The sequence below is a fragment of the Mustela erminea genome, chromosome 13 (genome assembly GCF_009829155.1).
Source record: "Mustela erminea isolate mMusErm1 chromosome 13, mMusErm1.Pri, whole genome shotgun sequence".
Taxonomy (NCBI): Eukaryota; Metazoa; Chordata; class Mammalia; order Carnivora; family Mustelidae; genus Mustela; species Mustela erminea.
In genome coordinates, this window is record NC_045626.1 from 78,566,791 (window position 1) to 78,586,693 (window position 19,903).

The 19,903-nt window shown below is 48.4% G+C and overlaps 1 protein-coding gene across 2 annotated transcripts in view; it reads left to right on the plus strand.

Annotated features, from left to right (window-relative positions):
- The first annotated feature begins 6,202 nt into the window (after positions 1-6,202).
- The window catches only part of VSIG10 (V-set and immunoglobulin domain containing 10), a 36,461-nt gene continuing 22,760 nt past the window's right edge, over positions 6,203-19,903 (plus strand). For both annotated transcript variants that reach the window (XM_032310315.1, XM_032310316.1), the window contains exons 1-2: positions 6,203-6,631; positions 13,591-13,872. In XM_032310315.1, coding sequence (XP_032166206.1) covers positions 6,553-6,631; positions 13,591-13,872 — 361 coding nt within the window. In that variant the 5' untranslated portion in view covers positions 6,203-6,552. The remainder of the gene's footprint in view (positions 6,632-13,590; positions 13,873-19,903) is intronic.

Sequence of the window (19,903 nt, forward strand, 5' to 3'; positions counted from 1 at the left end):
GAGAACATTAGGCTGAGTGAAAGCAGCCAGAGTCCACACACATCGTTTGATTCCGTTTATATGAAATGCCCAGAACAGCCAACTCCACAGAGATGGGAAGTGGATTCGTGGTTGCCAGGGGCTGGGGGTGGGGAGAATTGAGGGTGGTAACTAAGGGGTGAGGTGTTTCTTTTCGGGGTGGCAAATGTAAGAAATTGTGAGGACGACTGGACAACTCTGACAACCGAAACCCACTGAACCGTATACTTAAGTTATTTTTAAAGATTTATTTATTTATTTTGGAGAGAGAGAGAGAGCATGCAGGGGGAAGGGACAGAGGGGGAGAGAGATCAATCCTAAGCTGCTGAGCATGGAACCTGAAATAGAGCTTGACCCCATGAATCTGAGATCACGCTCTAAACAGAAGTCAAGAGTTGGAAGCCCAACCAACTGAGCCACCCAGGCACCCCTGAACCATACACTTTAAATGAGTGAATTCAGGGGCACATGGGTGGCTCAGTAGGTTAAGCATCTGACTCTTGATCTCAAGTCTTTTTAAAAAATATTTTATTTATTCATTTGACAGACAGAGATCATAAGTAGGCAGAGAGGCAGGCAAAGAGAGAGGAGGAAGCAGGCTCCCTGTTGAGCAGAGAGCCTGATGCAGAGCTCAATCTCAGGACCCTGGGATCATAACCTGAGCCAAAGGCAGAGGCTTTAACCCACTGAGCCATCTAGGCACCCCTCTGTTCAAGTCTTGATCTCAGAATCTGAGATCAAGCCCCATGTAGAGCCTACTTAAAAAAAATAATAAATGAGTGAATTCATAGTATATAAAGCTATTGGGGAAAAAAATCCTCATTGAATTTCACACATCTGGGTAATCAGAATAGCCAAATCTTCTATCATTACATAAACTTTGAAAATACAACTGTTGATGGCTTTATAATATTCCAACAGTTGCATACTAGATAACCAGCAAAAACTGTAATATCCAGAAGGTGGTGAGACTGGTTGTTACTGGGAAGAGGACTGAGACAAGGAGAAGATGAACAGAAGACTTATTTTCAGGTAGAATTTCACTGTAAGGGGTGTCTAGGTGGCTCAGTGGGTTAAGGCTCTGCCTTCGGCTCAGGTCATGATCTCAACATCCTGGGATGGAGCCCCGCGTCGGGCTCTCTGCTCCTCAGGGAGCCTGCTTCCTCCTCTCTCTTCCTGACTCTCTGCCTACTTGTGATCTCTGTCGTCAAATAAATAAATAAAATCTTAAAAAAAAAAAAAAAAGAATTTCACTGTAAAATTGCTTGGATTTTTTCAGTATGACTCAGTTCACAAATACCAGTGAAGTGTCTCTGTTCTCTGTCCCATGTGTGTATTATTGTTTTCTCATTGTTCTCCTGCTTCCCCATTTTCTTCTGCATTTAAAAGTTTTTTAAATAGTGGTAAAATATGTATAACATAAAATTTACCATCTTTACCTATTTAAGTTACAGTTCAGAGGCATTAAGTACATTCACAAAGTTATGCAACCATCACACCATCTGCCTCTAGAACTCATCTTTTCCATCTTGCAAAACTGAAACCCCCATGCCCTCTCCCCCACACACCTCTCCCCCCAGCCCCTGGCAACCGCGCTTCTAAGTCTCTCTTAGAAATTTGACTGCATGAGGCACCTCAAATACGTAGAATCACACAGTATTTACAGTATTCGTCTTTTTGTGACGGGCTTATTTCACTTAGCACAATGTCAGCAAGGTGCATTTGAAATTTTTTTTTTTTTTTTTACCATTCATGTCTTATTACTTTTCCAGTTAAAGCCTAGTTACTTGTAAAAAAAAAAAAAATTGCAATGCATATCTCTGCTAAAGAAATGTATATTCCTGGGGTGCCTGGGTGGCTCAGTGGGTTAAGCCTCTGCCTTCGGCTCGGGTCATGATCTCAGAGTCCTGGGATCGAGCCCCACATCGGGCTGTCTGCTCAGTGGGGAGCCTGCTTCCCCCTCTCTCTCTGCCTGTCTCTCTGCCTACTTGTGATCTTTCTCTCTGTCAAATAAGTAAATTAAAAAAACTTAAAAAAAAAAAAGAAATGTATATTCCTGCTAAAGAAACAAGCAGGAGACAAGACTTCGTATAAAAATGTCATCCCAGCTTTGTTAAACACACACACACACACTGGAACTCAGCAGACATGACTAGAGGTTTCTAGTGATGTTACTGACAAATTCTAGATGGGTTATAGTTACACTTCATTTTCTATTTTTTTGTTTTTCGTTATTCTAGAGTGAGATTGATATGCTTATAATCAGGCAAAAGCAAATGCCATCTAAGAATAAGTGTCTCAACTTCAGAAAGATGTTTCCTCCAAGTTTTCCCTGGAAATCCCGAGTTTACTAACTTCTTCTATTGCCGTAAATTAAATAAATACACTTGCTGCTATCAACCCATATGTTCCAATTTGAAGATAGGAAAATCACATTTATTTTGGCTAACAAATGGCATTCAGCAGTGTGAGATCAAAGAACCGGAGACCGATCAAAGAATGTTTTCTACTTGAGTCATCTGTTCGGCTCCTGGGCCATCTAGTCGAAAGTTTCCCACCTTGGAATTATGTCACTGGGGGAAAGAGGTGTATTCCAGGAGTGCTGGCTTGGGAGAACTGACTGTACATCCAGTAAAGTCACTTCCCAGTGATAGCCTGGAACTGGTAATGATGGAATTATTTACACCAAGGAAATTGGCAAATACTACAAGTCAAGCCCCGCCCCTGCCCCCTCTCCCCCAATCACCACCAGCAGGAGAGACTGTGCTTAGACAGTCACCAGCTTACCTGCTAGGCTGCATTCATCTCTTGGGTGGGTGAAACATCCCCCTCCCTTCAGCCCCCCGGCTGCCCATTTCTCAGGGAACTGGCTGGTCCTTAATCTGTCTGTAGGCACCATTTTGCTTTCCGGGTTTGGGTCCACCTTCCACGTTCTGTGGTTCTTGCGGCTCAGAGATACCAAACTTCGCCCTCCTGTTCTCCAGTCCAGAGAGGAGAGGCTCTGGTCCAAAATAGTAGACTCATTTGACAACTCTCTATTTTTTCCACTTTCTTATCTCATCCTGCCAGCTTCTTCCTAGAACTTCGCCTGATTTCAGCAACTTTCCTGCTATGGCCTCTGTATGCCAGTTTGTTCCCTCTGGGCAGAAGGCAGAGGAGAAGTAGGAGGAGGTGGTGTTTGGAGAAGGCTTAGCAAGCTTTTTTTTCCAGAGAACAAGCCAGGTTGGTTTTGTTGTCCCTGTCCCATGAGGTGCCAGCCTGTGGGTCCCAGGCCTCTCCACCGGGGTACAGGCAGGATGGTCAAGCCCCTCTTTATGCTTCTGGAAGTGTGGGGGTACAGAGTCTACTGACTAGCCAGGCGGCTACTCCAGCTGTTCCTGATTGACCTGCTCTTTCCGACGCCCCCAGGAGAGTATCTCCGGGTTGAACAGAGAAGCAGGTTGTTGCTAAGAAACCTTTCAGTGTTACCTCTAGGGAGAGGACAGGAGAAGAGGAGTAGCCGGGCAGAAATAATAGGTAGCTTGATGGCCTCCGAGACCCAGGCTGTAGGAGGGCTGGCTACGGAGTCAGGCAGGAGCCCCATGCTGTCCCTCCCTCCACGACTGAATAAGACCTGGAGTCAGATCAGCTCCCCCGCCCCCACCCACCCGTTCCCTTGCTGTGTCACCTGGCTTCTCCGAACCCTCTCTAATTCCCTACCTCTCAGGGTTGTATTGAGGAGTCAGTGAATTCAGGTAGGTAAAGCACTTAGCCGAAACGTTTTGTTAATTCACTGGAGGTGAAAACAAAACAAAATAAAAACAGGCCTGTGTAGTAGCCTGAGTAGAGAGGGCTTTGAGCCTCATGTTTAATATGTGCCTATGGGATTTAGGATTAATATATGACTATAGAGGCACCTAGGTGGCTCAGTGGGTTAAGCCTCTGCCTTCGGCTTGGGTCATGGTGTGGGGTCCTGGGATCGAGCCCCACATCAGGCTCTCTTATCAGCAGGGAGCCTGCTTACCCCTCTCTCTCTCTGCCTGCCTCTCTGCCTACTTGTGATCTCTCTCTCTCTCTCTGTCAAATAAATACAATATATGACTATAGATTGGGGTTGATACTTTAACAACTCTTCACCGAGTCCCTTCCTGCAAATCGAGTCACTGTGTCTTTCCGACAACCCGTGAGGCACAGATCATAAAACTAAGGCTCTAAAAGGTCCCTACTTTGTTAGGGACCCCAGGGTGAACCCCCACTGGTCATTGGTCTAGACAGTGTGCTTTCTACTATCCAGAGCAGCCTGAGCCGCTACGGGACATCAGAGTGGGGCATTTCCTGACGGCTCCTGTCTCACCGTTGGCCACAGCCCATACCCAGACCAGAGGGAGTGGGTGTTTCCTGGGCCACACAGCCGTCCTGGGAGCCCTGCTCAGGGGCATGCCCAGGTCCGCCGGCCCAGTGACCACCCCCCCCCAAAGCATCCAGACCATGGTAGCCTTTTTATAAGTAACTAAATTATTCTGTTTGGCAGGACTTGGTGTGGTACAGAGATGGACCCCAGTCCTGGCTTTGCCACCAGCCAGCTCAGTGACTCGGAGTTTACCCTCCTGGAGCTCATTTATTCAGTGGGATTGCATGATTTCTTGGGTACAAGGGTTGTAGGGAGGGCCCAATGAGATTAAGTTTCTAAAAGGCCCCAGCCATGCAAACTAGTCAGCATTGTAAACCATCCCTGAGGAAGTTGATCCTTCTTGGGGGTTGGAGAACTGGGCATAAGCACCTTGCATTCGACTCCGCAAATATATCAGCATGGGCTGTCCTGTGCAACTCCCCACCTGAGGTACCACCAGGATCACAGAAAATTCCAGATCCTCAGCAGGAAACTTGCCAGCTATTGATTCGACTTCTATCTTGTTTGCTTCAGGTGGGGAACGTGAGGTAAGAAGTTAGGAGTTAGCCAGAAAAGCTATATCAAAACCAATGAACTCTCATTTGTTTATTTAACAAATACATAGTGGGTGGTTGCATGGTGCCAGGCACTGAGGAAACAGGAAGAGGTCATCTAGGAGAGAATTTACCTTCCATCAGGAGGTAAAAGATGAAACGTGAAACTGAAGGGAAACTGAAGGGAAAGGAGAGCCGGCTGAAGAGTTAAATCACTTTGCAAAAGAGGGAAAAGGGAAGAACCATTTTATGCAATTTTATGGCTCAGTTCATCAGGCAAGACACACTGTTTTTATTCGTTTCAAGAGGATTTCATCATGGAAGAAGTATTTCAATAAGGGGCCTTTGGGGCAACAGAACAGATGATGTTTCTTTTTTTTCTTCAGTGATGTTTCTTAATAGCAATTTTTGGGTTTTTGCCCCAGTATTTTATGATGAACATTTTCAAACACGCAGAAAAGTTGTAAGAAGGCAAACACCGCTGTACCCCCTCCTAGAGTCTGCAAGTAATATTTTACTATACTAATTGCATTTTTTTTTTTTTTAAGGAAATTCCGCCTAGGGCAGTTTCAAGTATCCGCTTTTCCTGAGGATATGGTAACCTTGTTTGTCCTAGGACAGGATGGGCCGAGGATGTGGCAGGGCAGAGGAATCTCGGCTCTCTGGGAATCAGACTGAATGAGGTCGCGGTTGGGGGGCGCAGGAGACAGAGAGCTCTGAGAAAGAGTTCTGCTGACCCCTGGGTTCTCGATCTTGCTGTGTGGTCTCAGCTAGTTCACAGGAGAACAGGAGTCTCGTGGCGCTTTTGGCTGGAGGTCTAAGGGATCATCTTTCTCCTGCTCTAGACTTGTCTTCTTCGTTGGGCAAAGGGTAGAAGACAGCCATGGCGGCCCTGGCAGCCGCCCTGAGCACGGGACAGCACACAAGAACCCCAAAAGAGCTAAGCTGGGACGCCGAGGGGACCCTGAATTCTGCAGCTTGGCAGCCCGCCCCTCCGGCTGGCCACGCACCTCCGGGTGCTGCAGCCGGAGCGCCGGGAGGGGGAAGCAGCCGGCGAGCCGGAGCGGGGGTGCCGTCCTGCGGCAGCTGCAGAGCTCTGCCGGGCCCCAGCTGTCCCCGCGACTCCAGGCGGCCGTCCCGGGCGGAGTGGGCTTGGGGAGGGACCGGCCTCCGCGCTCCACCCCCGGCCGGGCCGGAGTCGGCTCTGCGCGCCCGGGCGCGCGCCCTTTGCATAAAGCCCTCCTCCCCGGCCAAGGTAGAGGAAGTTGGGCTCCCGCCTGGATGGGAGGCGGGAGGGAGTCCCGCTCCTGTTGTTTTCCGCGAGCGGGAGTGGGTGGCGGGCGCAGAGGGCGGGGTGCGCCCTCCCACCCCGGGCCGGGCGTTCCCCAGACAGAACCGCGCCGGCAGCCCCAGGCTGTTCCCACCGCCTGACGTCGGGCTCAGCCCAAGCATCCTTCCCGGAGATTGCGGAGAGTGGGGCTCCTCTGTCGTTCCGAAGACCTGGGAGGAGCACTCAGTACCCCAGGGGCCGGGGCCCTGGGGGTGGGGACGCGCACCCACCCAGCCGGAGCCTGCGATTCCTGAGGAGTCCCTGCCCGCCTCTGGGGCGAGATGGCCGCAGGCGTCCGGGCGTCCCGGCCGCAGGTCCTTGTCTGCCTCGGGGTGCTGCTGGCCCGCTGGGTCGCCGCAGGTAAGGGGCCGCGATCCGGAGGGAAAAGTTGAGTTTTGCCAGGCAAAGAGGAGAGCCAGGGACCCAATTCCCTCCGACTCCGCGGGAGCCGGTTGTGGCCGCGGCCCCGCAGCCGCCCCGGGAGGGTCTTGAGTTTCCTGCTCGCTGCTCGGCTCCTTTTGCAGGAAGGAATTTTCCCGGGCGCCTGATGGAGGGCAAGATATCCCCAGTCTCTTGGAGTGGGCAGCCAGCGAGGCTGCAGAGGGCCTGCAGAGATGGAAATTTTGAAGATGGGAAAATTGGAGAGGCACGTGTAGGGGGGGAAGTGGCATTTTGTGGTGGGCTGCTTTTTTTTTTTTTTTTTTTGTGGACTGTTTTTTTTTTTTTTTAAAGCGTCGGATGTAAATTTGCTTTCTGGTTTTACCTGCTGCGCTGGGGCTCAAACTCCAGGCTGCTTTATTCTCTCCTTCCTCTGCCCAAGGTTGAATTCGCCTTACACTTGTAACCTGTGGATTTCCCTACACACCCTTGCAAGCCAACCTGTGCGGATTAGCACATTCAAAAACCATGCCTTCCGTCCTTCGCCTTAAAGAAACACAAACAAAACCTTTTTATTTTGAAGTAATTTCAGACTTTCAGAAAACTCGCCTTTCCACTTGACATGACCTCTTCCACTTGACATGATTGGCAGAAGGCCTCAAATGCTTCATCTGTGCTCTCCCTTGTAACACTAAGTTTACAGGTTGTTTACAAAAATATATAGGATACAGAAATACTGAAAAAGCATTTCTGAATTTAATGCACCAGCGAATGTGTGTATTTTGTGTGCGGGGCAGGGTGACAAGTAGTGAGAGCCAGGACTCAGGTGGAGGGAAAGGAGATGGGGCCGGAGGTGGTGTACCTTGGCAGAATACTTGGGGTGTTCTTTTCTTTCTTTCTTTCTTTCTTTTTTATAAGATTTTATTTATTTATTTGAGAGAGAGAGAGAGATCACAAGCAGGCAGAGAGGCGGGCAGAGAGAGAGGGGGAAGCAGGCTCCCTGCTGAGCAGAGAGCCCAATGCGGGACTTGATCCCAGGACCCTGAGATCATGACCCGAGCCAAAGGCAGAGGCTTACCCCACTGAGCCACCCAGGTGCCCTGGGGTGTTATTTTCTGTGTAGCCCATGCCGGCACACACTACTGATTGATTCCTGTAACAGGAATTGCCCCCCGCCCCCAGCTTCCTAGCAGCAAGTGCCAAAAGTTCCTAACCATTAGGCTGTCCTAACATTTTGTTTTGTTTTCGGCAATCATTTAAAAACAGTAAAATTTCCCATAATCTAGGTTTCCAGTTTATCTGGAAAAAATGTGATGATCGGGCAGCCACGGCTTTCCCACCTGGAACTGAGCAGTGGTTACACCTTCTCTCTAGGGCTTGTGACCCCAGATTTGCTCCACCTCTCCTGTTGTAGTACTTAGTCCTGACCCTCTTCTATGGACCTTACCTGCGGGCCCCTGCTGGTGTTTCACTTAGTGGTCACTGTGCTACGGGGAGGAGAGGACAGTCTCCAGTTGGCTCTCCCCGGAAGTTCCCTTCTCAACCGCTGTCTGCTGTGTTTACTGCGCCGTGAACATCAGGGGCCTTGGGACATCAGAACCCTGGGCGACAATCATCATTCTGGAATGAACCAGCTTTTAGCCTGGCTGCAGCTCACCACACAGGGACGCTTCCTTCACTGCCATGCCCGGTCATTTTGCTATAAGGCCAAGTTCACCTTCATGGATAGTGCCAGGGGGCTTCCCTAGCTTGTATTTTTGCTGTTTCTTTTCCAAATTGGGAGTTATCTTAGGGGAAAAAATTGTTACTTCACTCCGACAATGTTCACGCCTGCCCTGTCCCCTCAGCTTGTAAATCTCGGGTCATTCTTGGGGAAAAGTTGGTAGAAAAAAAAATAAGTGTTGGGGTACAATCCCAGGTCTGTGAGCGATAGTAGGAGGGTAGCATTGGGAAATGGTTGCTTATATCGCTCCCTCCTTAGGTCCATATTCTGAATTTAAGGTGGGGGAAGGGAGGCCTTTGGGTAGGGAAGCCTGTGGATACCATGGGGACAGCTTCTGGTAATGCAAACTATTAGGATGTCTTATTGGCTCATCCTGTCTAATCGGGAGACCAGGATAAATCCCTGTGACTCAAAGGACTGAAGACCTCCGTGACAGTCCCAGCTCTCCTAGTGACTTTTGTGGGCCTTTAGGGGAAATCACTTAAGCTTTCTGGACCTCAGTTTTCTCATCTGTGAAATGAGGGAGTATAGAATGATCAAGCATGGAACCACTGCACCCTCGAGGACTGCCCCTTGGTGTCCCTGTTAGACAGAGGTCACTAACAGATGACCAAATTCTTTTCCACTCAGCTGGGGCTCAGCCTGCCTCATCTTGAACCCAGCCCTCGGGACTTGCCACATCTCAGGACAAAATGACCTTCAAGGTCACCTTCAGCTTCAGCGGTCAAAAAGAATGGAGTAAGCAAAGCAAAGTGAAATGCCTCGAAATGGCTTCTTTTATGATTGCGTCTTTCTGCTCCTTGGAGGAGAAGACAATGTTAGCTCAAGTTCCAGAACGAGACTTTTGCCAAGGCTTTTCCAGGTTCTTTCTTTATTCATCTGCCAGGGAGCTGGGAAGGGGCAGGTCCGTAATTCTATAGTTCATCTTCTCCTCTGAGAACTTGGGTTCTCGGGCCTAATGGTTTAAAAAGAATTCTCACCTGCTTTTCAAAGTCATTGTTCAGAAGCCTTTCCTGCTGTTTTGGAATCTCTAGCATTACGTGACATTGTCTGCCTTCCAGTGGGTGACTTAGAGTTTTTTGGTTTTGGGGTGTTTTTTTTTGTTTTTTTGGTTTCTTTCTTTTTTTTTTGTTTCTCATGTTTGGCAGTTGGGAGTGGTGTGGCACCCAAGATGAGGCGAACGTCCTGTTGCCCCAGGCTCCAGGGTTAGAAGAAGCCCCTTCTAAGTAGACAAAAGACCAAAAGCATATCACTGTTACTGTTTATAATAGGGAAGGCTTTTCAGAGGCAGGTGGCAGTTTATTTATTTTCTTAACTGCTTTATTAAAATATCATTTACTCACCCTTTTAAAGTATATAATTCAGTGGTTTTTAGTATGTTCACAAGATTGTGCAACTGTCACCACTAATTGAGTCCAGAATGTTTTCATCACTCCAAAAAGAAAGAAAGAAAGAAAATAGTATCGCAGTATCCTTCACTATTAGCAGTCACTCCTCACTACTTCCTCCCCCCCAACCCCCGACAACCCACTTGCCCCAACCCTACACAACTGCTAATCTACTTTCGATCTCCATAGATTTGCCTATTTGGGACATTTCATATAAATGGGATCACAGGGTATGGAGTCTTTTAGAACTGCCTTCTTTCACTTACTGTAATGTTGGCAGGATTCATCCATGCTGCGGTTTGCACTCCATTCCTTTTTATGGCTGAATAATACTCCCCTGGATGGATATACCACATTTTATTTGTCCATTCATCAGCCATCAGCCGGTGGGCATGTGGGTTGTTTCCATCATTTTTTTTTTTAATTTATTTAACAGAGATCACAAGTAGGCAGAGAGGCAGGCAGAGAGAGTGGGACTCGATTCCAGGACCCTGGGATCATGACCTGAGCTGAAGGCAGAGGCTTTAACCGACTGAGCCACCCAGGCGCCCTGGGTTGTTTCCATCTTTTGGTAGTGATGAATAACAGGGCTGTGAATGCACATGTAAAATCTGTGAAGACGTAGGTTTTCATTTCTCCTGGATCTACACCTTGGGGTGGAATTGCTGAGTCACGTTGTGACTTTAACCTTGTGAGGAAATGCCACGCCGTTTTCCAAAGGAGCGGCCCCATTAAAAAATCCTACCAACGACGCGTAAGGATTCCAGTTTCTTTGCATTTTTGCCGGTATTTGCTGTGGTCTTTGATTTTAGCCATTCCAGTGAGTATGAAGTGGTACGTGTCTTATTGTGGTTTTCTTTTCATTGCCTTAGTGACTAACAGTGAGCGTCTTCTCACGTGCTCATTGGCCTTCCGTATATCTTTTTGGAGAAATATCCATTCAGATCCTTTGCCCATTTTAAAATTTTTATTATTTTTTATTTTTAATTTTTAAAAAAATTTTGTGTATTTATTTAACACAGGGAGAGAAAGATCACAAGTAGGCAGAGAGGCAGGCAGAGAGAGCAGGGGAAGCAGGCTCCCCAGTGAGCAGAGAGCCTGATTCGGGGCTCGATCCCAGGACCCTGAGATCATGACCTGAGCTGAAGGCAGAGGCTTAACCCACTGAGCCACCCAGGCGCCCCCTTTGCCCATTTTAAAAATGGTATTATTTATCTTTTTATTTTTGAGTGGTGAGAGTTCTTCATATGTTCTGGATACAAACCCATCATCAGGTGGTTTGCAAACATTTTTTATCACAGTCTGTAGTCTGTCTTCTCACTCTGTGGATGGTGTCCTTGGATGCACAAAAATTTTTATTTTGACAAAATCCAATTTAGCCATTTTTCTTTCGTTACTTGTGATTTTAGTGTCCTGAGAAACCATTGCTTAACCCAAAGTGACAAAGATTTATTCTTTTTTCTTTTCTAAGCATTTTATAGTTTTAGCTCTTACATTTAGAGCTATGGTCCATTTTGAGTTAATTTTTTTTCTTAAGATTTTATTTATTTATTTGACAGAGAGAGATCACAAGTAGGCAGAGAGGCAGGCAGAGAGAGAGAGAGAGGAGGAAGCAGGCTCCATGTTGAGCAGAGAGCCCGATGCGGGGCTTGATCCCAGGACCCCGAGATCATGACCTGAGCCAAAGGCAGAGGTTTTAACCCACTGAGTCACCTAGGCACCCCAATTTTGAGTTAATTTTTATATATGTTGTGAGGTAAGGGGTCTAACCTCATTCTTTTGTACGCGGATGCCCAGTTGTCCCTGTGCGGTTGTCAAAGGCAATTTATTTTTTAATGAAATACCACCTTTCGCAAACCCCAGTGTATTCACATACTTTGAAAACTTCTGATGTGGTGGAAAGAGAACATTTTAGAGGACAGCAAGAAGTCTAGCTTCTGGTCCCACCCTGCTACCTTCTCACAGTAGAACTTGGATCTAACCCACTTTCCTTCTTGGCATCACACCTTTCCCATCTACTGAGTGCAACAACATGAGTAGAAGACTCCTAACAGTTTCTGCCCATTAGTTCTGTGCCTGCGGCCTCTTTGTATTTGGACATTGATCGTGGAGGGGGGCTGTTATGTCTTGACACTTCTCAGCAAATGGGCTGAGAAGCAAATTTGCTTCTTGTTACCTGGTGACAGTCTGTGCCAGATCCGTTGCCCTTCACACCTGTCAGTCATGAGTAAGCATTAGAATCACCTGGAGATCTGCCTTGGACGCAGGTCATGATCCCAGGGTCCGAGGATCTAGCCCCACATCAGGCTCTCTGCTCAACGGGGAGCCTGCTTCCCCCTCCCTCTGCCTGCCTCTCTGCCTACTTGCAATCTCTCAAAATAAATAAATAAATAAATAAATAAATAATCTTTTTAAAAAAAGAATCACCTGGAGGGCTTGTTAAAATGCAGTGCTACCTTCCACCTCCATCCCTAGATAGGGGATTTATCTGATTTACATATTCTGGGGTGGGACCTGATAATTGGCACTTCTAACGTGACGCTGCTGCTGCTGATCTGGGCTTTCGAACACGCTGTTCCCTCTTCCTGGGAGCCCCAATTTCCGTGTACCTGGCTAATTCCTACCTGTCCATGAGATCTCAGTGTGGCCCCCTGGAGGAGGCCTTCTATGGCAGTCACCCCAGCTGGGCTTAGGAGCCCCTTCTCTGAGGCCATGTCATGGTATTGATCACCCTGGATGATAATTGCCGGTTTATTGTCTGTTTCCCCCACTAGACTGTGAGATTCTGGAGGTCTGTCTCTGTGTTGCCCATCACTGGCTCCCCAGTGCCTAACACAGGGCATGGCCAAAGTTGGAGCAGCAAGAGAGCTTTGACTACCAGGATCGTTTGCACCAGCAATGGCAAGAGCCAGCAGTAGGAAGATGGGATCAAAGCCCAGGCCCTCTTCCTTCCATCCCTTCTGGATTTCCAGGCAAATAAAACCATTTGGGTTCTGTATGGGTTATTTATTGCCTGCCACATTAGTACTGCATAACAATCACAAAATGACCGTAAGTGCTCAATGTAGCTCAAGGGCTGGGGTTAGTCGGCTCTGCTGATCTTGCCTGGGCTCACTCACGTGTCTGGGCATCCACTGGGTGGCTGGGGGCCGATCTGGACGGGCCTCAGCTCAGATGATTGAGACACCTGGGGTCTGTATATGTAGCTCTCATCCTCTTCCTGGGTCCTATCACGGGCATGTCCTGCTCCAGGTGATGGCAGGAGGCGTGAGTTAGCAAGACCAGTTAAACGAAGTGCTTAAGCCTCTGTGAGCATCGCGTCTGCTAACCCCTCATTGGCCAGAGCAAGCCACGTGATCCAGCGGGGCTTGGGGTGGGAGCGCAGCCAGTCCTGCGGTGCAGGGCACCGATGGTGCGGGAGGGGGAGATCTGGGGCTATCTCTGTGGTTGCCGTTCACGGCAGGTTCATCATCAGCCCTGGCAGTAATCTCCACAGAGTGCTTAAAAACACACCCCTGGGGGCTCCTGGGTGGCTCAGCGGGTTAAAACCTCTGCCTTCGGCTCAGGTCATGATCCCAGGGTCTTGGGATCCAGCCGCCCATCGGGCTCTCTGCTCGGTGGGGAGTCTGCTTCCCCTCCCGCCTCTGCCTGCTTGTGATATCGGTCTGTCAAACAAATTAAAAGGAAAAAAAAATCTTAAAAAAAACAACAACACACACACACCTTAATTTTTTTTTTTTTTTTTTTAATCCTAATGCAGAGGGATGGTGCACAGGGGAGGGTGTTCAGAGATGAAGAGATGTAGTAACAGCCTGACCTTCCTCGTGCAGGGTTGGAGGCTCTGGTCATTGGAGAGGTTCACGAGAACATTACTCTGCACTGTGGCAACGTCTCGGGACCAAGGGGCCCGGTAACCTGGTACCGGAATGACTCGGAGCCTGTCCTCCTCCTGTCCTCCAATTCCAGCTTCCCGCCGGCTGAGCCACGCTTCTCTCTGGCAGATGCCAGTTCGCTGCACATCAAGGCGCTGAGGCTGCAGGATGAGGGCAACTACACCTGCCGGGAGGTCCTGAACGAGACTCGGTGGTTCCGAGTGTGGCTGCAGGTGGCAGGTAAGTGTGGTGGCAGGGGCCTGGGGCCGGCTGGCCAGGCGCGCAGAGCCTTGGGCGGGAGGAAGGCTTTGGAGGCATGCCCGGGTTTCGTCCTGGGCTCTGCTACCTGCAAGCCCGGTCACCTCTCATACCTGGATGTTCTCATCTGTGAAATAGGGGTGAAAAGAATTCTCCTGTCCTAGGATTGCTGTGAAGACTGGATTCTGGTTTATGTCAATAAACTGCTCTTGATGGCTCCTGGCACATTAGTTAGCGATTATTTTCAGCTGGTTAGTGCCGTCCTTGCTGTGAATACGATTTTATTATGCACCGTAGTCAGAGCATATAACATGATGGAGTCAGACCGCCCAAGTTCCAGTCCTGGGGTTGTGTCACCTTGAGTTAGGAGTTTAAGATCTCAGAGCATTACTTGTCCTTATTTGTTAATTGAGGATGATACATCATGGACCTTGGTAGGTCTAGTGCTCCAATGCTACGGTGCTTACTGTAGGGCTTGGCGTGAGCTACTATTGTATAACATGCTACACTTCCCTCAAACAGTATATTATCTGTGGATATACGTGCATGAATTTAGAATAGGGGTTGGCAAACTCGAGCCATATCTGACCTGCGGGCTACGAATATTTTTTACATTTTGAAAGGCTTGGAAAAAACCCCAAAGATGAATGATAATTATGACATGTAAAAATGATATGAAGTTCCAGTGCCCATAAAGAAGGCTTTGTTTGGACACAGCCACGCCCTGAGTGCCTTTGGTGCTGTCCTGGCAGAGTTGAGTGGCAGTGATGCGGGGTGGGTGACCTGGAAAGCCTAAAATATTTACTCGATGGCCCTTTGCAAAGAAAGTGGTGCTGCATACTGGTTTAGACGGATAGCCCCATGTTCTAGATCCAGAATGTGTCATTTAGTAGAAATAGACGCGTGATGCCTACTGCTCCCTAGTTTCCTCATCTGTAAGATAATTTATTTATTTCTTTATTATTCAGTATATATCCATTGAAAGCCTGGTGCCGGGCACTGGTCAAGGCACTGGGCCAAGTGAACAGGACAGACAGGGCCCCTGCCTGCATGGAGCTCACATCCTAGTGAGGGAAGATGGACCCGTAAGCAAGTACATGAATGTGTCAGGCAGTACCAGAGTGATGAGGGCAGAGAGTCAAGGTGGGGTGATTCTCCGAAACCCTTTATTTTTTAAAATATTTTTTTAAAGATTTTTTTTTTTTTTAAATTTGACAGAGAGATCACAAGTAGGCAGAGAGGCAGGCAGAGAGAGAGAAAGGAGGAAGTAGGCTCCCTGCCGAGCAGAGAGTCCGATTCGAGACTCGATCCCAGGACCCTGAGATCATGACCCGAGCCAAAGACAGAGGCTTAACCTACTGAGCCACTCAGGCGCCCTCTCTGAAACCCTTTAAATGAGGGGGATCAGAGAGAACCTTTTGGAGGAAGTGACATTTCAGCTGAACAATGAGTAGGAGCCCGTTGTGCAGAGATAAGAGTAACTATAGGAAGAACTATTTCCTGGCCAGATGAGTTGAGTGTGGTGCGTTTACAGATGGAGAGAAGACTGGTGTGGTGGGAGCCCGGTGTGTGAGAGGTATGGGTTGAATCATATCCCTCCAAAATACTGAAATTCCAACTCTTGGTATCTGTGAATGGGACCTTACTGAGAAATAGGGTCTTTGCTGATGGAATCAAGTTTAGATGAGGTCATTTGGTGGGCCCTCATCCAAACTGATTGGCATCCTTCTTTTTTTTTTCTTTTTAAAGATTTTATTTATTTATTTGACAGAGATCACAAGTAGACAGAGAGGCGGGCGGGGTGGGGGGGCAGCAGGCTCCCTGCTGAGCAGAGCCCGATGCGGGGCTCAATCCCGGGACCCTGAGATCATGACCTGAGCCACCCAGGTGCCCCTGATTGGCATCTTTCTAAGGAGAGGAAAAGGCACGTGACACCCAGGAAATTATGCTGTAACAACAGAGGCAGAAAGTGGAGAGATGCTGTTGGAAGCCTAGAAATGCCAGGGACTGATGACCGCCACCGGAAGCCAGGGAAAGAGCGAGGAAGGATTCTCCGCTGCCCTCCTGACACGTGAATTTCAGACTTCTGGCCTCCAACACTGTGAGAGAACCCATGTCTGTTGTTTAAGCCACCTCATTTGTGGGACTTTGTAAAGGCAGCCTCAGGAACCTAATACACCCAGCAAGGAGTTGAGATTTTTATTGTTGCTGTGGTGGGTGCCAGAGGAAAACTCCTGGAGCCTGAAGCTTGGATGTGGCATTATTTCAATTACACATGCAGGCTGTATGTGTGTGATCTCAGGAAGGACTGATAAAAATAGGGAAGCCAGCTGGAGGCTTTAGAGGTTGGTGGCCAGAACCAGGGTGGTGGCAGTGGCCTTGGTAAAATGCACAGCTTCAGAAATGATGTTGGAGGTAGACCAGTAAGACATGCTGGTGGATTGGAAATGGAGGGTGAAGAAAAGCAAGGCTTCAAGGACGTGTCTGGGTTTTTCGATGGTCTCTAAGGTTTCTGCCACCTCTGGAATTTGGGACTGCCGTGGTTTTGCGTTTGGAGATGCCACAGTTGAACGGCTGAATTGCCAAGAATGAATGTGGGTGTATTAAAAATGTCACCCATCTTGGCCCAGCTCTGTTCAGTTCCTACTTGTGAGCCCATGGGCCACTCATTCCTGCTGCCAGTCATTAATAATTCCTCATGGCAGTCTCCGCAATAAAGGCCTTCTCTTTTGACCACAGAGTAAGACAGCATTACAACTTGTTGCTTTTTCTTTTTTTTTTTTTTTTTTAAATCATCACTCTCTCCAGTTTATGGTGACTTTATCTGACATTGATTAATCATTGGCTAAGTTTATTGGAGGGTGGATTAGTTTCATTATTGCCTTATAGGGACATAAATGTAAGGCCTTTTTATAATGCACATGAACTTAAAATCTTAAAAGAATCACTAAACTCAAATGGCTCTTGGGGCTCCCTGAGTTACTGTGATGTGATTCGTATTACGGAACGTCTTCATTTGGACACTTACGGTGTCCCCGACTGGTGTGGGCTTGTTTGTGAAAACTGGATGCAGACCTAGTTTGGGGTGCCGTAACCACAGTAACGTAGGCTGGGTGGTTTCAACAACAAACACTTCTGGCAGTTCTGGAAGCTGGGAAGTCCGAGATCAAGGTGCCGGGAGATGTAGTGTCTGGCGAGGCTCACTTCCTGGTTTGTAGACAGGTCTTCTCATTGTGTCCTCAGTTGATGGAAGGTAGAGAGAGAGAGAGGAAGGAGGGGTCTTTTCTTAGAAGGACTCCAGTCCCATTCATGAGGACTTAACTCTCATGACCTCCTCATCACCTCCTCCCAAAGGCCCCAACTCCAAATACCATCATATTGGGAATTAGGTTTCAACATGAATTTTGGAGGGGATACAAGCATTCAGTCCATAGCACAGATGTCCTGTGATTTCCCACATACCAGAGCCCTCCAGAATCTCAGGTCTTAATCCCATTCTAGGACAAACCCTGGCAAAGGCAGACCCCTCCAGGCATCAGGGAGCCCCTTGCGGCTCCTCCTTTGACAGTGGCTGAAGGGGAGGCCTTGACATCTCAGATGGGACTCGGCCCTTATTTTGCATGGAAGAATTTGGAATATGGATTAAGCCTAATCCATTTCTGGGAGGGGAGGGCCATGGTACTCCTGGGTAGCTGCGAGCATACACTGAGGTCCAGCTGCCTGCATTCAAATCCAAGTGCTGGGGGCTGTTGTCCTGGTGACGTTGAGAAAGTCCCTTGAACTCCTCTCACTTGTATGCACTCGGTTCATGTTACCTTGGCCACCTTGTTAAACAGGTGATGGGTTTCCTCTGGGAAAAATGCATCTCAGGTTCCCAGCAATCCATGAACACCCAACCCTTTGGAATGGGACCTTCTGTGGGTCAGGGATTCTGCGGGTCCTGATCCTGCTTTTCCCGTGTTTTCACTGACGTGGTTGATAACTGAGTCTCTTAAGGAGAAAAGTTTGGAAACATTTGAACATGGCCTTGGAAGGGAGGGAAAGAAAATTCTGAGATGTGACGAGTTGTTATCGGTAAGTGACTTTGAGTGTGTGGCCAGAGGTGCCAGAGGGACACAAAGCTGGCTGTATGCGGGCCAGTAGCTTCCCCCTCCCTACCGCTGAGATCACTGGCTATTGATCGGGGGACATTTGGTGTCTCTGCCTTCCCGGGAATCAGGTTTTCTGTGCGCTGGGATGATTTAATATGCCTGGGATGGGCACTGCGATGTGATTTTGTTACTTGTCTGAGGACACGAGACTGTACTATATTACTTGCTAATTTAATGTTGCAGTTGAAGAATCTTGTCTGCCGGATTGGGACCCCCGCTCCTGAGAACACAGGAATCCTTTAGTCTAGGGCAGTTCGGGGCTGCCAACTTTATTTCATGGACTTACGCACCCTCTTCTGCCTCCAAATTGGGGTGGGCAGGAGGTTAGAACTGCCGTGTTTTCCTGCAGGAAGTCCGGAGGGATGGGCAAGGTAGCACAGACCTGAACACGTGCCACTAGACTTTGTTCTTCTTTAAAGATATCAGCTCTCATGCACTGGTGAGCGGAGTGATCAGATGATCCCACGGCAGCCTGCAGTCAGACTTCATGGTACGTGGTGCCAGGCTCTCGCCGGGTCAGTTTTTCTCAGGCCACTCAAGTGTTGAGGGGGCGTTTGAGCTGGATGGCACGTGGACTGTGAGGAAGCTGGTTGGTATCGACCTCCAAGAATCTCTTTGGAGTCAGCCTGGGAGGGCTCCCATCTAGCGGGCGATGTGGCCGTCACATCAGGAGAGGCCAGGAAGGGGCCTCAGGAAAGTCCCGTGTTCTGTGACTAATTGGGTTCATCTCTTTGCCCTCATCCTATAATGCCGAGGGTGACACTGTGCCCCCTCAGAACATAAGGTCCTCAGGAAAGAGTGTTCGGGCCGCACTGAAGAAAGATTTTTTTGGTTTCCTTCGGAAAATGGAGGACCCTTGCTTAGAGATTGGTTACCTTGAGTCTTGCCAAGCTCATCTGAAGCAGAGATGGGTGCTTGTAAGAAGCTGAAGACCTCTGGGGTCCAGCTCTTTGGACAGGAACAGCAGTCACCTGGGAAATCGGGATGCAGTGGGGTTGTTGCATGTGTCTCTACGTTCAGTCTCTAAAAGTGATATCAAAAAAGTCTCTTTGAGGGGTGTCTGGGTGGCTCAGTGGGTTAAAGCCTCTGTCTTTGGCTCAGGTCAGGATCCCAGGGTCCTGGGATCGAGCCCTGCATCAGGCTTTCTGCTCACCAGGGAGCCTGCTTCCCCCCCCCCTCTGCCTGTCTCTCTGCCTACTTGTGATCTCTGTCTGTCAAATAAATAAATAAAATCTTAAAAAAAAAAAAACCTAGGGACGCCTGAGTGGCTCAATTGGTTGAGCAGCTGCCTTCGGCTCAGGTCATGATCCCTGCGTCCTGGGATTGAGTCCCACATTGGGCTCCTTGCTCAGCAGGGAGCCTGCTTCTCCCTCTGTCTCTGCCTGCCTCTCTGTCTGCCTGTGCTCACTCCCTCTCTCTCCCTCTCTCTCTCTGACAAATAAGTAAATTTAAAAATCTTGAAAAAAAAAATAATAATAAATTAGTGTAAAAAAAAAAAAGTCTCTGTGAGTTTCCCCAAGGATCTTATCCCACTCTAGAACTATAGGTATGCCCACTCATTAGCACAGACTACCCGGTACATTTTTAGGTCATTTTCAAATCAAAATGCTAGTCTGAAAGCAGATGCCTGACGACAACTCTTCCTGTTGGCGGGGAACCCAAAACACGGAGATGAGAATCTCCCTCCTGAGTTATAAGTCAACCCTGTGAGACCCTTGACTGGCCAAACGACGTTTATGGAGGGGAAGGAAAGAAGCGAGTTGTTCCCATGTCAGGAATGTCCACAGAGAAGAGGAAGGCAGTGGCACTGGTAGATTGTTCTAGAACAGGAATCCAACTTTTTCTGTAGAGGGCCAGATGGT